Below are 20,274 nucleotides of genomic sequence, written 5' to 3'. Positions count from 1 at the left end.
AAATTAAGAGTCGGATGCTTAACCACCTGAGCCATCCAGGTGTCCCCCTTATAATTTTAAAAGTATTTCTTCTTTCTCCTTTGCTATGTTCAGATACTGTCCTCAACAAACAAACAATAGACAAATTCTACAAACGTACATCTTTTTTTAAAAGCACAGTGGAAACTTGCTTTCTAGAAGACCCCACTCCATTGTATTAGTTGAATACTTATGAACACTGAACTCTGAAAGAGAGGTTGCACTTATTCTTGGTGTGCTATAACTAATGAGCTCCAATTAGGAAACCAGGAATGCTACTGAGCATGCGGAGGATGTTTACATTTTCAAAGTTACATTCACAAATAAAAGCAAAGACATTTTAGATAGTTCGGAAAGGGAGTGATTATCCAAACTAATACTGTAGAGATCCTTGCACCCATGGAAGCTTGCATTTATAATCTCTCCTCCCACGTTCAAATCTGAAAATCCCTGATTCATTGTAGCACTTGGTCACACTGCTTTGGTAATAAAGTAAAACTGTATATTTCTCACTCGGAAAGTAGCAAGGCTCTAGGGTTGGGGCTGCTTTGAATGCTAATGAATTAGATCATCCTCAGAAGGCTGCCATGAGAAATCAGACAAAGTGGATTCCTTACAACACTTCATAGTGTGAGAGTGACCGTATTCCTGACTCAGCTGCTAAAGGTAATACCTATCCATATAACAAGGGCACTTTTCTGGACCCCATTCTGGAGCCACGTTTTTGTTTTGTTTTGTTTTTTTCCTCCCCCAAGGCTATGGAACATTTTCTCCTGGCAAACTAGGAGAGTTTATAGAAGGCCGTGGTTCTGAAACTGGGACTGCCCATCAATCATACTGCTTTTTGAATCACAGCTTCTAATTTTTATTCATGACACTCAGATATGTTACTTAGAAGCATCACATCTAGGACAGCTCAGACACCCACTGGGCAAAGAGAACCAAGATTTGGGGTTTTGTTTTCCAATTATACTCATGACATACTAAGCTTAATCATACTTTGTAGAGTAAGGATTAAAATGCTAATTGGCTGTAACTAAGCAAACTGAGGCCTTTTGATTAATCAAGCCAGCCAGCTTTCAGTTTCTGACATCAAAATTTATACTCTCCGTGAAAAAAAACAAGGCCACAGCTACGTAACATTAAACCAACACACAATTAACAACACTTTGTTCTAATTATCTATGGACACAATTAATGTTGGCTCTACGGTTCATTTTTCTTCTTTGATGGCTCTTAGTATATTTATGGAGATTAGTCCTTGATGCATCGGCCTTCTCTAAGATCTGGGGTTTCCTTATAAGCTCTCACAGAAATCTGAGTAGGGCCAAGTAACACATTTATGCAGATTAATTCCTGACATACTGGCTTTTTTTTTCTAACATCTGAGGTGTTTCCAACAAGCATCCACCCAAATCTGGCCCCGCAATGCACTGCAGCGACAGGTGTCCTCACACGTGAGCCCTCTACCTCCCACTGAGGACGTTTCCTTTCTCTCCACAGTTGGTCATAACCGATAAAAGGTTATGTCTTGATTGAACAAGCTTCCAGGAGCTGGAAGGCCGAAAGGGCTGCTGTAAAACAGCGCTGTGGACGCTAACAAAACCCAAGGTAAGAGGACTCCTCCGCTGCCTGTGATGGGGGAGAGCAAACTGAAGACAAGTTCAGTTCCCGTACATCAATAGTAAAGAGACAGGTGGAAAGACAAGGAGCGCTGATCAAAGGCTTTCGGTGATTGGTACAACTTCAATTTATGGCAAGCACGTATTTTCCTACACTCAGGTCAGTGGGGGCCTAAGTTTTCAAGGCCATAAATATTCTCCCCGTGGCTCAGAACTGTTTGCACTGCCCCTTGGTGTGTTTGTTTGGCCATGTTATTTTATGCTGTGAAGACGGGCTGAAACACCACGGGGGGCTGCAGCATCGGGGTACTGTGGGGGCTCGAGGGGCTGTTAGTTACAAACATCTGTAGACAGACTAGAGGTTTGAATTGACAATGCCATAAATTCAAAAGAAAGAAGAAGAAATAATGTTAGCTTTATTTAATATATATGTGTTGGGTAGATGGGTAGCTCCACACACTTGCACACATAGGACAGGCTAAGGCTTTGAGTCTAATTTCTGGCCATAAGTACCCCAGGCTTCAGGAAGGCCCACTTGCTGGTGGCTCCTTGAGACGGGTTCAGGCTTTGTCGCTTTTTACCCAGACAACTCCCTCCACCTCTCCTCTTATTGTTTGCCTAGAAAATTTGCACGAAGCCTCCCAGACTTGGTTCAAATAGCACCTTCTTATTTCCATGCCTTCTCTAAAAAGATTCCAGTCAGGCACTTCTACCTCGGTGTTTCATGGACCCTTGTACACAATTTTTAACATTTTTTTGAAATTGTAATATGCATTATGTTCATTATTTCAATTAGTATATTTTTGTCTGCCTTCCAACAACCTGAGTGTCTCAAGGACAGAGAAAATGTTCCATGGATCTTTTGTAAGTCCGGCATCCAGTGGCAGCCCAGGCCTAGAGATGCCAAAGAAGGGACAGAGGAAGGAGTGAGAGAGTGAAAAAGAGAAAAGGGAGAAGGAGGGGGAAGAAGGAGGAGGAGATGGAGGAGGAGGAGGTGGAGGAGGAGAAGAAGAGGGGGAAGTTAGAAGAAGAAAGAAGATGCTGCAGAAGTAAAGGGCAAGACTAAGTAGCCACCTACCTTCCTGAGTGATATGAAAGCATTTCTGACATTGACATAACCAAAATATCAGAACTTTGCCAAAGCATGGAATTGATAGGATTGTCAGTTGAGATGCTCTACCCTCCAACGGCCAGGATGTGAACACACACATATGACATCCCTCTCCAGAGCCTAGGAGTTCTTGTGGACCTTACTAGAAAGAGAAACAGTCCTCTCCCTGGTGTTGCTGATTCGGTGGTACACTAACCTGGAAGCCTCTGGCTGCCATTTTTGCCAACATGTTAAGAGAGCCTGCATCAGAGAGCCTGAAACCCACTTAGAGGAGAGCAAAGCTGAGAGATGCAAACAGCACCCTGACCTGTTCTAAACCACTGCATGCACTTGGCCTCCATCCATTGTTACACCTCCATTTCTAGTTCCACGAACACGCTTTTGCTTACATCAGCCTAACTAAAGCCTCTGTAACTTGCAATTGAAAGAACAATCATGAACAGAGTTCCCTGAAAGAGCAACAGGATGGCCTGCACTGTAAAGTCTTCCAAGGATTCAGGTCTCTAAAACTTTCAGCAGCCCATGGACCTTCTGCTCATTTTATCCTATACTGAGCAACAAGGGTGGTGCCTTAAAGGGCGGGTTGGATGCTTTTCCCTAGAGGTGCTGATCCTTCTGGAGTCTCTTCTGGAGTTCTTCATTTTAGAGAGCCACTTATTCTTAACTAACTATGAAGAAATCTAATGGCCTACTTGCATAACTTTTTTTAAAAGAATGGGCATGTTTTAATATTCTGTTAAAATGTATGTGTAAAAGGTTTATGTATCAAGATTCTCATCACAACATTATAATAATGAAAATATGTCAATGCCCTAAGTATCCAAAGGAAAGATATTAAATAAATGGTACTCTGCATTCATTTGATAAATTTCTGCACAGCCGTTACATATTTTAAGAACTACTGAATAAGATGGAAAAACAGTACTGATACATTACATGAAAGAGCAAACTATAAACAGTATAAAGTGATATTTTATAATTTCCTAATTTGATTAAGTACAACAGGAAAAAAAATGGAAATAGACATGCCAAAATGTCAACAGCAGATATTTCTGAGTGGTATAATTACAATTTCTCTATTGCCTTATATTTTCCTAACTTCTTATGATGTGATAGCTACTTTTATAATGAGAAAATTGCTAGTTTAAAGTTATATATTGACATAGGAATTTCTTTTTTAACTTCAAGCCCCTTTGCCAAAGAGGAGTTTTTGTCCCTAATCCTAGTTTAGTGATTGTTGCTAGGTGACCCAGAGTTGGATACAAATTAATCAGGAGAAAGATATACACTAGATGCTTCAAGACAGGGATGTCTGGAGGTACCTGTCAGCAGACTGTCACAGAATTTAAAGATGAGAAGGAAACAATTAAGGATCGCTATTCAGACTACCACCAGCATGTTTCTTTATAACTTTTAAAATATCTTTTTATGGCATCTTAAGATAGGAGAGGATAAAAGCGAGAGGAAGGAGAAGGTAGGAACTTAAAGCCAATTGGGAATGCTAAGAAATAAGACTTCCTCCCATCAGCAAAGAGCCAAAGCTAAGCCTGGGTGTATCATACCCACTGCCATGTGAGGGGGGCCATCAAGGTGGGGAGGAAGATGGTTGTGATTACAAGCTTTCCTCAGGCTCCAATGTTCCTGGCACTGGGCACGTGAGGGTGGGTGGGGCTTCTGCAATGGAGTTTGAAGATTCGGGGAAAGTTCTACCCAGTTCTACTGAACGGGACCTAAGGTGTTTGAAGAGCTTTTAATGTCACTCGAAGACTCTCATCTGTGGTTCTCAGTCCTGGCTGTGCATCTGAATCCCGCGCAGGGCTTTATGACAACACAGATGTTGATTCCATTTCAGACTTCAAGAGTTGGAGTTTCCCAGGTTGTCAGCTAGGCATCTGAAGTTTTAGAAGCTGTTTCTGCATGAGTTTCACCCCCTGCAGATTTCATTCCAACATTTCTATTTCTCTGTCCTGCAGCATGGCTTTTGTCCTCTCCACTGGACCACTTCCATCAGTACACTAGTGGACCACCAACGGTCCCCTGCTTTTCGTTGTTAAGAGCTTCTCTTGTACTGTGTCCCTCTTTGGGCATGACTGTCTCCACGTCATCGCCACTTCACAGGAAGACTTCTCAAAAGAGCTGTCTGTATGTGTTGTCTCCACCCCCTTCTGTCGTACCTGCTCCGATCAGAAGCTGCTGTCGTCAAGCTTTTTGCTATCCCCATCCCTTGCCAGAGCCAGTGATGGATTCTGTGCTTTACCTTTCTTATTCTGTGGGTGGTACTGACAAGGCTGCCCTTGAAATACTTTCTTTAGACTTCTGTGACACCCCACCTCGCTGGTTTCCCTCCCACCTCACCAAGACTATTTCCCAGGCTCCCTGGCCGGCTCCCCTTCCTCTGCTGGACCTCTAGTGGCGGGGCACAGGGGTCTGTCCTCTGCCCTGTGATGGTCCACGTTTACACTTACTTCTGGCTTTACTAAGTCCCACAACGTGGAATGCCATCTATATGCTGATGACTCTGAAATCCGTATCTCTTGCCCTGACCTTGGCCTTGGATAACCAAATGCCTACCAAACATCCTCACTTGAATGTTTAGTAGGAATCTCAACTTCACATGGACAAAATAAACTGACGATTGTACATTCCTTTCTCCAAGTCCCCTCTGCTCTGAGGCTGGCCTTTCTCAGAAATCTGCTGTAACTCAGTTGCTAAGGCCAAAAACCTAAAAGTCACTCTTGATTTCTCATTTTCTCATACATTCCTCATCCAATCCTTCAGTAATTCCAATAGGTTTTACTTCTACAACACATACTCAATTGATCATTTCTTATCAGCACAGCATAATGGAACCACAGTGGAGCTCAAATTCTGAGTCTCACACTTACTGACTACATAACCTTGGGCAACTTACCCAACTTTTGGGGGCTCAGTTTCCTCATCTGTAAAATGGAGATAATCATATCTCCCCTCCCCCCACATGGTTATTACAGAGATTAAAATAGTGTGTGTATGTGTGCATGTATAGAAAGATAAACTGGAACAGTCCTTGAACATACTAAGCTCTATGTCAGGGCTTGCCACCACTGTCATCATCATTATTCCCCTCTAGCCCACTAGTCTAATGATATTATTATATATTATTATTTCCTGTTAGTCCTAGTTACCTGCTCTAGACTAGTCTACTAACAACTTTCCATCTGGAATCTAAAAGAATCTCCTGCCTAGACTTCCTGTCCTGCTATTAGCCCACCAAACAGCAAGAGCTGTCTTTCTAAATAAAGCACAAGTCGGACCATGTTACTTCCCTAGTAAACAATCTCTAATGGCTTCCCTTTAAATGTACAGTTATATTCAAAGTCTTTACTGTGACTGTGGGCTATAAGGCTTTAAAGGGTCTGACCCTTGTCTACCCCTCTGACTTTATCTTCTTCCCATTTTTTAACCTTATACTTGTGTTGCAGGGCAAATTTCTTTCTTCTGTTCCTCTAACTTGCCAACATTTCCACCATATATCGAGGCTTCCCCACTTGCAGTTTCTCCTTGTCCTTTGTCCAGATTTTCATTCAGCTGTCTCCCTTGTGTTATTTATTCATTTTCAAAGATTTTATTCATTTACTCGAGAGAGACAGAGAGAGACAGTGCCCAGGAAGAGGAGCCGGGGTGCGGAGGGGCAGAGGGAAAGGGAGAAGCAGACTCCCCCCGTGAGCAGGGAACCTGACTTTGGGCTCGACCTCAGGACCCCAAGACCATGACCAGAGCAGAAGGAAGATTCTTAACCAACTGAGCCACACAGGTGCTCCTCCCTTGTGTTATTTATACTGCACCCAAATGGCCTGGTAATCAGCTACCATTGTAGGTAAATAAGTCTCTCATTTCTACCCCCTATTCTCTCGGTGACTATATCACCTGGATTTTCTTATTCAGAGGCACTCGTTTGTCTATTTGTTTGTTTGCTTGCTTATTTATTATTTAAGTGTGTAGTTTCTGTCTCTGTTCAACTGGGGTTTTGGAACATGAGAATTGATCTGCTCCTAGTATTTGGCCCATAGAAAGTATTCAATAAATATCTATTTGACTATGAACTCAACATATAATTGTGATGTGCAGATGGCTTTGAGAATTACTATTTTAAACTACCTCATTTTAAATAGGAATTACTGATTAACAAAAATGCTTATGCTTAGCACTTTAATTGTCATACTTTCATGGAAAGGTATAACTAAGTAAAAAATGCTGTTACTCACTTTAGCACATTTAATTGCCATGTTTTTCTGCACAAAATAAATCTTTTGTATAAGAAGCCAAGTTCCTCTGACCTTGAGGCTATAGCTAAGGCATCAGCACTTACCTGAAGGCTCAGAACTCCCAGGTTGTCTCAGGCCTGCTCTCCCCCTGGCTAGAGTCTGGGAATCAGAGATGCCGTGGGAGTTGAGACTGAGCAAAGGGCATGTCCAGCTTGATTTCTAGTCAGGTGTGAAGCTGGTCAATGAGTGATTAGAAAGGGCAGGTGGGGATGTACAGAGGGAGGCCTGAGACAAGCAAATCATGTATTTTAAGGAACATGCCCATAAGCAAATCCAGGGCCTGAGGCCAAAATCCAGGGCAGACACAAGGGAACAAGGAAGACACAGGTCAAGTCAATGGACTGTGGAGGTCAAGTATGGGAAAATCCCTTGACTCAGTGGTCGTGGATGGGGCAGGAAAGAGGGGTGGTCATTTGATAGAGACTGTGACAGGGCAGTGCTGTTCAAAATACTGAGTTTGACCCTAAGCTGAATAAGCAGCCTAGTAAACCCAAGTCTTGAAAATGAGAATTTTTTAGAAAACATAGAAAACACTACACCTGGCACTTAAAAGCAACAGAAAATGTGCAAGTGGCATCTTTATCACCCGTGTCACTCTTATGGCACAGATATAAAGTACAGTAAACAGTTCCTCCACCAGACACCAGGACCCTAAACAAATCCTACAATTTAGGCCCAGGGAGAGCAGTTGCTAATTGCTCAGACAAAAGAGAGAGGAGGGTGGGGAGAGATGGAGAGAGAGAGAGAATATTAATTATTATTTTGCTTGCTGGCCCTGGAGCTCTTTTTGGAAGGTAAATGTTTTATTTAGCAAAATACCTTGATGAGCCCTGGGACGGTATGGAATGAGGCCATGAGTGGAGCGCAGGGACCGAGTACAGAGCCCCGCATAACCCTGTGGGGGGAGACACAGCATGTGGGAAAGAGCTGGCCATATTCTCTTGCCAGGCTGGGAACTGAGTTGCAGAAACGGGCAAGGGAGAAATGCCCTGCAGCTGAAGGACTTGGAGGAAACAGCTAACTGAAAATCAAGTTCAAATGGATAGTAGTGAAAATTGTGGGTAAGGAGAGAGTTTACTTAATACTGAGCAAAGACTTTTAGGAAACAAGCAGTGACACTGACCAGAAGAAATTAATTTAGAAAATAAAATGTTTTTGTGAATTAAAATTGCGGGGATTAATGGCACTTAGAGATATCATCTATTGCATCCAACTATTGCTGGACACAAGAGTTGTTGCCTGAAGTATAAAGATCTCTGTGAAAGAAAAAAAAAAAATACCGCTTCTCTTTTACTCAGTGAGGGGTTAAGAAACATTTCCTGCCAAAGATATTTTTAAAATACCTCTTTGCTTGATTAAATGAAACGTCCTTCACAAAGTTGTCTCAGTGACAGTTAGATGAACTAAGAGCCATAGTCACTGTAATTAGGAATAAAACTAACAATTTAAGTACATAGTTCTAGGGAAATAAGAAATTGTAGTAGCAACTAAATTTCTACTCTTAAATCCAGGTAATTCAAACTCTAGACGAAGCTATGACTTTCTCAAAGCTCTCAGACAGCAACCTCAGTCTCCCTTGAGAAGGCTTTCCCACCTTCCTCAGTGACTTTCTTAAAAACAACACAAGTGTGAGAAGCTCTGGGGAGACGGGAAGGATTCCTGGCTGTGTGCCCCATGGGGCTGCCAGACATTCCCTAAGTTGACTTCTCTTCTGCCCCATGTTTGGTATCACTTGCTCAACCTGTCTGTCCATCCTGTCACTCGTGTGTGAAGTAGCTCAGTTTTTCCACTCATAGTTCTTGCTAAATCAAGAGAAATAGGAAAAAAATGATGTAACAAAGCCAGGAGCCTTGGAGTGGGTGCATGGAGGAAGCCATGTACCAGGTACCACTGCACAAATATTAATTCATTTCATCGGCATCAATGCCCTGGAAGATAGCTTACTATTAGGATTCCCCGTGTTTACAGTTGAGTAAACAGAAGCACAGAGCCTAGTGAACTAACCGAAGGTTTCAAAACTAGAAAGGAGAACTGGGATTCAAACAAAACCCTGGGAATCTGGCTCCAAAGTCCATAATCTGAACTCTTTTGCTTTACCTTTGCTGAGGAAATTAGTTTAGAAAGGGTGTGCTCACTATAGACAACATGGTGGACTGGAGGCAGAACTGCAGTAACCAAGCATAGAAAACAAGACCTCACTGGATCTTGTTTCTTCACATTTATTTTCAGGCTTCTGTCAACCCTATTGTTGAACTCTATATTTAGATGTTAGCTGAAGGTCCCTTGTACCTAGTTAAGATGAAATGGGCTCACCATAGTCAGGCTTAAAAGTAACTATGTCCCTGTTCGAGGTGCTAAGCCAACTTGTAGATAAAGCCACCTTCACTGAGTCTTTCAGCATGTGAGGTATTAATCGAGATCTAATAACTGGAATGTTCTCCGAGGACTGCTATAAACATTGAGGAATTAGCATGTGCAGTGATGCCAAAGGCCACTCAGTAAGATACCAGTGGTTTCAGATTGTCCTGGAGGGTTGTGGTAGCTCCAGATCCTCCTTAAAGTGCCCTTAGCTCAGCTTCACTTCTACCTGTTTGTTTTACATGTCGAACTTCTGCACAGATTTTCTTTTTAAAGAAATGCTTAGACTACTTGAAAATTTGATTTTTTTTCTTGCAGTCATCTTTATATAGTACTGGATAGTTTTATTTATTCATTTGCTCAACTAGTCCTTATATTATGTATTGGGGAAAGCAAAGTGAAATACCACACAACACCTTTCCTCACGGAGCATGTAATTTTAGGAGTCCTGATCCAGTTTGAGGGCCGAACTGAATTTAAAATGAATTATTGTCCTATGTACGCTTTCTAAAGCATTGCAATCAGAATCATGAGGTCAAGACTCTCAGGGCTACAAATTTTAACTTTTTGCTCATCAGTGACAAATGAATCACAATGGGAGATACTAGGATCCTATTCGTCTAGGAGAACTGAGAAAGGAAGCCTTGTCCTCACTCAAAACCGATGTCAATAAAAGAAGCAAAGCACTGTCATTTTTCTTTAAACATGTAAAAATTGTTTCATTTCTTACCTCTAGAGCCTTCAATCTTTCCAACAGGAATTTGGTGTTTTCTTTCCCCTCATCTGCACTGCTGCTTTCGCTCCTCGAGTCCTCATCCACCACCATGTGAAGACCTTCCAAAGTTCCCTTGTGTTTTCTCTCTTCCTCTGATAGTTTTTCCTGAAGCAAGAAAGAATTACTGTTTTCAATAATCTCCCCTGAAAAATAAGCAAGACTATAAGGCTGAAAAGTCTGGAACCTCTCTATTGCTTTTAATGTTCTTTTGGGGGCTGAGGTAGAGAAGATTTTGCTAAACAAATTCTCAGTGGTGTTATATTAGTAAAACACAATAGATAAATTAATGAATGCTGGCAAGACAAAGCCATTGGGTCAATACCTCTGAACGCCAAAGTCCTCTGCCCTGTTGGAGAAGTTGACCCAGGCAACAAAACCTTAGGTGGAATCATGGGGGTAATCCATTTTTATCTGCACCATGGAATTCAGCTATACTCTAAACTGGGGAAAAACAAATCAACCTTGATACCTTGATTTGTGAAGAGCTTAGCTTCCCAAAAGAGGATCATTCAAGTCACTGGACATGCAGCTATTTAATTATTCTAAGGGAAAATAAAATATTAGGAAATACTGAAATGAGAGTGATTTCAGGATTCTAAGTTGAAACCAATTAGTTGCTTTGGCTTGATGACACAGCTCTTAAGGACCCTTTAGTTCCTTTTCTAACACTCCAGGATTTGTAGTATAGCCTTGAGGCAGACAAAATGTCCTTATCTTGTCTTTCTTCCCTGTTGGAAGCTCCTCACTCAACCTTATCTCTGGCAGCTTTTGGAAGCTGAGAAGTGTTAATTTGAGCCTTATGATTGCCTCTTGTTTTCAAGTGAAAAAGAAATGTCAAGAGAATATCATATGAAAAAAAAATCTCATCCATTCCGTACATATATTAAGACCCTTATGCGACAGAACCGGGTGACATCATTCCATCACACTATTGAATTCTAACCCAGACACTGCAGAAATCGTTGTCTTATTACAACTGGTTGTCAACCATGTGGGCTAAACTGGATTATCAGTGGTGAGAGACTTCTTTATATTTAGCATTAACTCAGGTCATTTGCCAAAAGGATGCAAAGAAGCTAGGAATCTTCATCTCTAGGCCCTTAGAAAATCTACTCAGAGGGGGAAAAGTCGGTTTTTCAAACTGTGTTCACAAAAGTGCTTCTAAAAATGTTTAACTTATTTTTTGAAGGTAAATTATAAAGTATGTAAAAATAGGTCTTAATATGTATGTACATATGTATTAATATGCATTGACAGATAGATACATACATACACCTGGAGACCACATAGTAACGCATGTTAATCTATTTTATATAAATTTATATAAATTTCAAGCTATAATTTCTCCTGTCATCTCTCTATAGAAATGCACAATTGATTAGGAGGGTGACAGCCCTTTATGAAATCAGGCCTTGGCATGTCTAACCAGATATAACGTGCAGATGTGTTCACTTCCATATCACGGATGATTTCAGCTCAGATAAATGTCATGCAAGTTTAAGGTGGACATCCTCAGGGCAGGACAAAAATCCAGGTCATGACAGTATTTTTATGGTTTTGATTCCTTAAGATCTGGTTACTTGTCATACTTTCATTTCATAATAAGGAACATGAAATTTGTAGAGTTGCCAAATGAAGATTTGAGACTGTAATTAAAACCTAAACTGGGACTATAAAGCAAGTTGTTTTTTAAAAAATATCATCTACATCTATTTTTCTGTATGAATTATGCTTTTTCACTGCTCTTTCAGCCAATTCCACTTGTATTTCCACTCTCTTCCTCCCTCCCTCTCTTCTAGTAATTAGGGCTCTACAGCTAATTAAAACAAACAAGAGCCACTGGTATGGCAAATGAGAAGCCAAAAGACTTCAGAGTAATACAGCCAGGTTCCAGATCTACCATTTATCGGCTTAGCAAATATCTTGGGCAAACTACTAAATTTCAGTAACTTTTGGTTTCTTTGTCTTCTGAATACCTAAGTAAGATTAATGCCAACAAATATAGTATACACATATATACAATCAATTCTCATTATTTCTGGTAATTCTGTTCTATAAAGTTGTCATGAACACTGAATTAGCAAATACTGCTCCTAGGGGAAATACAGGGTTAGGTTCCTGTAGGCAACATTTCCGTCACTCATCAATACACAATCTTGTTTTATGAGTGCCTATATTTAAAGACACATTATTTAATATATACTGTTAATTCATTAACATTGAACTAATAGCCTACAGTCCTGTAATGCATACCTGAACAAAGTTATCTAACACCTGTTTTCTCCATAAGGCACATCACAGCCTTCTTGCCCTTAAAAACACTAGACAGCATTTCAGTAATATGCTTGAAGGCCATTTTAAACACTGAAATCACTAATAGAAAGCACAAAATATGAAAAGCGTGGCACTAAATAGAACACAAAAGGACACTTGTTTACAGTAGGAGGTCAAAAACAAGAAATCAGAGTGGTGCCTTGTTTGACCTCAGCTGGGAACGTATGTGTCAGGTGACTCAAGGTTTTCACTACCCTGCGAATGTCCGTGATTTATCATCAAAGCACTACACAATTCGATTGTAAACAAATTTTAGGGAGTAGGTGAATTCAGAAATACAAAATCCAAAAATAGTGAGGATTGACTATACAGGCACACACACATATGCACATACACTTGAAGTGTCTAGGCACAGTGCCTAAATGTTATTATATAGAACAACAGGAAACAATTCAAGATGATATAGATTATATGTGAGCGTTTAGATTGCATAACATGCATGGGTGATTTTACATAGTTTGAAAAACAGGTGATCAGTGGGGGCTGTGGGATATGATTTCATGGAAATGTAACATGACTTACGCTTTGACACAGTAATACAACTTGACTAGTTAAAGAAACAAACAGTGGGATTTGGGGTTGAAGAGAAAACTGAAACAAAGGCTCCCAGGGAGGAATAAGTTTTGTCCTTATTGGTTTATGAGAAAACCAGTTTGATGACAGTACACACAAAGGAATACTGAGAGAGTAGTTGAGTACAGGATTGTACAGTAAAAGAGAAAAGATTCTGGGAAATGAGAAATAAAAATTCAGACACCATTCACTGATTTGTTTATCCTACAAAAGTTTATTGAGTGTGAACTCCTGGCCATTTGCTGTTCTGGGTGCTGAAGATAGGGCAAACAAGACACAATTCCTGTATTCTATAAGTTTATATTCTAATGATGGGAAACCTGCTAAACTCCAAGTCAAATCAGGAAGTTATGTAATTGTAGCTAGTGGTAAATGCTATGAAGAAAATAAAACAGCATGAAGCGATGGTCAGCGACATGTCTAAAGAAAATGTTAGATATGGGGATGTCAGCATAAGGTGAATCAATGTAAGAAGAAGTGGCCATTTGAGCGGAGACCAAATGATGAGGAGGAAGCAGTCAAGCAATGGCCTGGGATAAAAGCATTCCCAAACAAGTTAGAGCAAAACCAGTGCCCAGAGGCAGGGCTAAGCTTTCCTTGCTGGTGAGCTGGGAGAGAGTCCGTGTAAGGGAGCAGAGTCACTGTAGGAGGAAGTCTAGCAGGAAATGTGACCAGAGAGAGAGAACTGGAATATGAAAGGTCTTGCAGGGCATGAAAAGAGGTTTGGACTCTATTCTAACTGCAGTAGAGAAGAATTGGAGGCTAATCAGGGAAGTGACAGGTTCTGGTTTACATTTTAGAAACATCATCCTGACTGCCATCATGGAGAATGGGCTGTGCAGAGAAGGAGCTAGGAGACCCGCGGGGACGCCTTTATATGAGAAGAAATAAAAATTAGGAATACTGTGAAGTTTTCAGACAAAGGCTTATCAAAATCAGTTCTCATACTGGATGGAAGGTCAGAAGCCCTGGCTTCAAAGCCCAGTTTTTACACCGTTGCACCTTGCTGGGCCAATCCTCCAACCTTTTTCGTTCTCAGTTCCCCCCAGATGTAAAAATGAAAGGGGCTGGACTAACTGCGCCTTCCATTGCTGAAGTTCTAACAATTCAATTACTCAAGACACCATTCTCAGGGAGGAAATGTCATCACTATGCTCCATGGTGACAGAGACGGCAGGAGAACAGAAAAAGAGCCTCTACATTTTGTAATAAGGGTATTAGTGGGGACTGGAGAGCTAAAGCATGATGATGACACCCCGCATTGTCAGTGGCTAAGCAGAAAGTGAAAAAAAGAGAAAATAGAGGCAATTTTCTTAGAGGCTTATTTGAAAGTCTGGCAGGAAGGGAAGGCAATAGAAAGAAGCATAGCCAAAGGGCATTGCAGAGATAAGTGGAAACCTTTTTCAAGACCTAGAAGACTGAGTTGTTAGAGGAACTAAAGAGAAGAGGGGCAGCACAGGTGGGGATGCTTAAGAGGAGACCTCCAAAGCAGAGGGGGCAGAGGATGAAGGGCGCTGCTGGAGAAGGCAAGGTTTTTCAAATGCGGTCCCCTGGAAAAGATCATTTTACAGCTTAATTCCCAAGTTAGCATTTTCTAAATCACTTGTTAGTGTCTAGCTTAAGTTTTTTTTTTTTTTGTAATTACTCATTTGATTGTATTGTAATACACACATATAGATATTAAATATGACAAATACTGTAATAGTTTCAAAATAATATTAGTAGAAATATAAATCTACTGAATTCAATTTAAGACTTCTTTGCTGGTATTTTTTTGTCTTTGGGTGGATAGTCAAAATATAGTGCTTTAAAGTCATGATAATTTTTCTCAAAGTGATTATACCAGTAACTTTATACCGAGTTAGGTTTATTTCCTTATTTTTTGCTTTAGATAGGTTTTCTCTTTAAATATTGTTTTTTCAAATTTTGATTTAAATTTTAGATAGTTAACATATAGTGTCATGCTGGTTTTAGGAGTCGAATTTAGTGATTCATCACTTACATGTAACACCCAGTTCTAGCTTAAGTTCTTAAAGGACAAGAATTTGAGTACAAGCAGTTCATTTCAGAAACACAGTGAACACCAGGAGGGAAGTGACCAGGAAAGAGATTGGAGCCATTAAAGGCATAATACTAAGCAGCTAAAGCTAAATCTATGGGGGGCGCCTGGGTGGCTCAGTCGGTTAAGCATCTGCCTTCCGCTCAGGTCATGATCCCAGGGTCCTGGGATCGAGCCCTGTGTCAGGCTCCCTGCTCAGCGGGGAGTCTGCTTCTCCCTCTCCCTCTGCCCCACTTGTGCTCTCCCTGTCTCTCTCTCTCTCTCAAATAAATAAATAAAATCTTTAGAGTTAAATCCATGGGACACTCAGGAAAATGGGGCCAGACACAGGCTCAGAATCATCCCACCCCAGCGGTGAGGTAGTTGGGGTGTGAAGGCACCAACCCCATAGGAATCAATGGTTGAAGTACCTTCTGGAGTGTCTGTTTCCTGGCATTTTCAGCCTGCCACAGGCAGTGAGGCTATGCATACTTCTCACATAAAAGTACCCCCTGGCACAGACACTGAGAGCTGGAAGTTCCAGGAGCATTCTAGATGGTTCTGAGGTATGGACATTACAGGCAGGGCAGGGCATTACAGGCAGAGAGGAAGCTTGTGAGGCCTCTGATGTGACACTGCCCAAGAAACCACATCTGTATGCTACTCAGACCAGTCCTAAAAGCACACTTTGCTGTGTTCTACATTGTAAAATGCCCTGAAACCAGAAGGTAGAGCAATCTGTCCTGTTCTTTTCTTCACTCTTGCCTCCTTAATCACTTCCCAGTGAGAGTGTTAGAGGATAATGTAATAAGGAGAAAGAGGGCGGTAGAAAGGACATATACTAAGTAAGTAGGTGCGCAAGAGAAAGTGGTAGAAGAGACAAAAATCGGAGAGAGCTAGAAATACAGCTGTACCCCATTGACAGACGACTACTGTCCATTTCAGAAAGGATAGCTATTGAGTGTATATCATACTCATAAAAGCATGCGAATATTTTTGTAAAAAATCAAGTATACGTATTCTACCCACATGTAAATAACTCATCTCAATCAGAGATTTTAGTTCCTTTGCCAAATAATCATCTATGATGCACATGGCAAAAGAGAGAGAATAGAAACGTGGTTTTAAAGAAAACAATTTCTTCTCTTGAAACTCCATGAGAGAAACAAGAAAAATAAGCCAAGTCTAGGCCTGAAGATGCCAAGGTGTGAACAGAATAAGTTGATTCCAGAGGTGACCTGTTTTCATGTTTTAGTTCTTTATGGACTTTAATCAGCAGTGAGTTCTATAAAAGTGAGGCCACCACACAAACAACTCTCACTCCCCACGTATTTCATATATGGTTGAGACCATAAGCTTGTTTGCCTCAACAAATACCAGCCAGTACATAGGAAGCTAAAGATTTAGGAGCTCAATTAGTATCCAAGGGTTTAAATCAAACTTTACCTTGTCAGTACATAAAGCCATCCTTAGAGCTGTAAGTTTCTCTAAGTTACCAGGGTAATGATTCACCTTTAGGGGAGCTCTCATCTTTTGTTCTCAGCTAGTCGGCATCATCAGGCCTATGTAAAATAAGATCAATCAACACAAAGCTCAAGTTGCATCAGTTCATCTCAGACACATGACAGTCCAGGGAGCAAGGAGCACATAGTGTAGCTCTTCACTGATGGCCGGCGACTGTTCACTCAAAAACATGGGGGAAGAAAATGATCATAATGCCCTTCCCCCAAAAGTATCTCATTCATCTTTTGGTCACCAGCTTCCCCCAGCCTAGCACACAGTGGGGATCAAGGAGGGTTTCATGTGGTCACCTTACTTTATAACTAATTAATTAATCCGTCCATCCCATAAATATTTACTGAGCAGCTCCTATATGCCAGGCCCTGTAGAAGATGTCTGAGGAACAAAGGGGACTAAAAACATAGGTGGCTCCTGTTCTCACAGAGCTTAGCGTCTTGTGGAAGGGGACAATTAATCAAAATGTCACAAGCCAGTGTAAAATAGCACTGCTATATGTGTGGTGCAGAAAAGACTTCGAGAATCAATAATAGAAGAATGCAAAAGAAAGGCCAGGAAAGCGTGGGAGTTAACCAGGAAATGACCATGAGGTGGGAAGAAGAGAGGGCAATTTAAAAAGTCTGAAAGGAGGAAAATGAAGCTGACAGGGCCAGGCCACAAGCCAAGGAATTTTGCCTTAACCCTAAGGGCAATGGGAAGCCACTGACTGTTTTCCTGTGCGCACATGCATATCTGTGTGTGTTAGAGGTGACAGGGTCAATTTGTGTTCTAGAACAGCTCTGTGGTACACTGTGGAGGAGGGATGGAGGGAGGTTAACACAGATGTGGGGAAAATAAGATACTACTGCAATCATCTAAGTAGGAGTTGACTGAACAATGATTAAAATGACAATCTCACAAAATGAGACCTCATAGTTTGTACATCATCTTGTAATTCTGATTCTTCGGTATGCAGCTCCTCCAACAATGACAAATAACTAATATTTCCTGAGGTCACTGTTGTTCATATCGTGGGCCAACAGCAATTGGCATCAGAGTCAAGGTAGCAGGGGCAAGGAAGAAGTGTTGCTTGCTTAAAATGCAGATACCTTGGCCAACTTGGGCCCTAGTGAATCACTATGCCTGGTGGTGGGGCTAGGAATCTTTAACTTTAGAGAACACCCCAGGTAATCCTAATCCGTGCTTAAGGTTACGGGCCTCTGGACAAAGAGGCTTCAGCATAAAACCTAAATCACTTACTTCAGATAATCTTTTGAGGTTGAATACTTAATTCTTACAATTAATATGTAAAATGGATATATAATTAGTCATCCAAAGCAATACCCACTGGAGACTAAAGGGGGAGAGTGGCTACTCATAATAGGTGACAGTAGGTGTAAACCAGGCCAACTGGGACATATTCATCCTTAACTTGCTAAATTCTACTTCAGTAATAGATGTCAGATTTTGACCTAGTAATAGAAACCACTCTATATTAGTGTAATAAGATGCCCTTGGGAAATGTCTATTTGAGTTCCGAGATGCCGGTGCCCACCAAGTTATGATGGTTCCTTCTCACAGATGGCATTAATAGTTTATAGCTACTTTTAATGGCTTCTACAGCAAGGGACACTAACTTTCCAGGAGATAGGTTCTACATGTGCAGTATGAAAGGGAAAAATGACTCCACTGCTGGGAAAGCTTTCCTAATTTAAAAATAATGCTTGCTTGCTTCTTGTTTGTATTAAAGAGAAATAAGGAGAAATCTGTCCATTACCGTCTTACATGAGGTAGGAAAGGCTCAGCTGGCTGTCACGATGAGTTCAAAATTTCTTTTTTTACTTTTTTTCAGATTTATTTATTTCAGAGAGAGACAGCAAGTGGGGAGAGGGGCAGAGGGAGAGAACGAATCCTCAAGCAGACCCCTGGCTGAGCATGAAGCCTGAAACGGGGGTCCATCCCAGGACCCTGAGATCATGACTTGAGCCAAAATCGAGAGTCAGATACTTAACCAACTGAGCCACCCAGGCACCCCCACAGTTTCTATATTACGAAAAACGATGGGGTGCCTGGGTGGCTCAGTTTAGTGTCTGCCTTCGGCTCAAGTCATGATCCCAGGGTCCTGGGATTTAGCCCCACATCGGGCTCCCTGCTCAGTGGAGAGCCTGCTTCTCCCTCTGCCTCTGTTGCTCTCCCTGCTAGTGCTCTCTCTCTCTCTCTCTCTCTGTCAAATAAATAAATAAAATCTAAAAAAAAACAAAGAAAGCAAAGTGATTTAAGAAGTTTAAACATTTTTGCCCCCTCTCCCCTCTTCAGTCCCACTGGGTGTGTGTTTGCCTGGCTGCAGTGCAAGGCTTGATCTCAACATGGTGGCCCTGCTGTCTTCCACTCCATCCTTGGGAGAGTGACACTAGGTCAGCTCAAGACCAGAAGGATAACTGAAGGACCCCAAAACAGAGCAGAGGGAAAAGGCAGTGTGTGTCATGTTTGAACACATGTTTTTTATTTTTTATCTGATAGGAGAAAAGGAGAGTTGACCTCATCTGTTTCTTGAGAGCCATTAAGTTCCATCTCACTGTGATCTATTCTGATCCAGAGTGGGAACACAGCCCCCCCCTTTTTTTACCGAATTTCATAACAAGTAGAAATAAGAAATCTACATTCTAGTCCTAGCTCTGCTGCTAACCAGCTGTGTGATTTTAGTCAAGTCACATAATTTCTCTGTCCCTCAATTTCTTCATCTGTGAATAAAATGCACAGAAATAGCCCAATCCAAAGGTGTCTTCTAGCTTTAAATTTCTATGATTTTGATCATCTGTAAAAACTCAGCTTGGAAGGATAAGTATTTAAAACACTGCTGAAGTTCAGAGATTTTAATACAGAATGACATTAAGATTAGATCCAGAAGATACCGTGCCTCATAAAATCTCTATGCTTCTTTTCCAGCATGCATGTCTCTCTCTTTCACTTTTTTTCCTTGGAAAAAAACTTTCCTTTTTTTGCTGTGTACTTCTCTTAAGCTCTAAGATAGAAGTCACCTAATGAAAACTTTACATTTAGCACATTCCATTCCCTACCTGTAAGAAACAGAAAAGGCCTGGAGAGCAACAGTAACAGACTTTAGGGAAAGATACTTCTAACACTCATAGGAAATCATACCCAACCAATGTTTATGGAAAGAATAATTCCAAGTATCTTCTGGTCACAAGGCTTTAGAAAAATTAAAAAAAAATTACTCATCTATTTTTGTTATTTTTAACTCTGATGGTTGACACAAGGCCAACATGGAGACTGCACTGTGAGGATGTTATTGACAGTTTCACTGTGTTCTAGCACATTCCTTCATTTTCTGATGGTACTACCTTTATGTCTTAGCCCTATTCAACACACACACACACACACACACACACACACACACACACACACACACAACAAAACAAAAAAAACAAAAGAAGAGGGGTGCCTGGGTGGCTCAGTCATTAAGCATCTGCCTTCAGCTCAGGTCATGGTCCCAGGGTCCTGGGATCCAGCCCCGCATCGGGCTCCCTGCTCTGCGGGAAGCCTGCTTCTCCCTCTCCCACTCCCCCTGCTGTGTTCCCTCTCTCGCTGTGTCTCTCTCTGTCAAATAAATAAATAAAATCTTT

The 20,274-nt window shown here is 41.2% G+C and overlaps 1 protein-coding gene across 5 annotated transcripts in view; it reads right to left on the bottom strand.

Annotated features, from left to right (window-relative positions):
• The window catches only part of NCKAP5 (NCK associated protein 5), a 965,493-nt gene that overhangs the window by 270,999 nt on the left and 674,220 nt on the right, over positions 1–20,274 (bottom strand). For all 5 annotated transcript variants that reach the window (XM_073884776.1, XM_025857088.2, XM_073884781.1 and 2 more), the window contains one exon: positions 10,144–10,293. In XM_073884776.1, the coding sequence (XP_073740877.1) occupies positions 10,144–10,293 (150 nt within the window). The remainder of the gene's footprint in view (positions 1–10,143; positions 10,294–20,274) is intronic.

This window comes from Callorhinus ursinus, unplaced genomic scaffold, assembly GCF_003265705.2.
Source record: "Callorhinus ursinus isolate GAN/ISIS: 27379988/994484 unplaced genomic scaffold, GSC_fseal_2.0 scaffold2, whole genome shotgun sequence".
NCBI lineage: Eukaryota > Metazoa > Chordata > Mammalia > Carnivora > Otariidae > Callorhinus > Callorhinus ursinus.
Note: the sequence above shows the minus strand (reverse complement) of the source record. Positions and strands in the feature narration are given on the sequence as shown.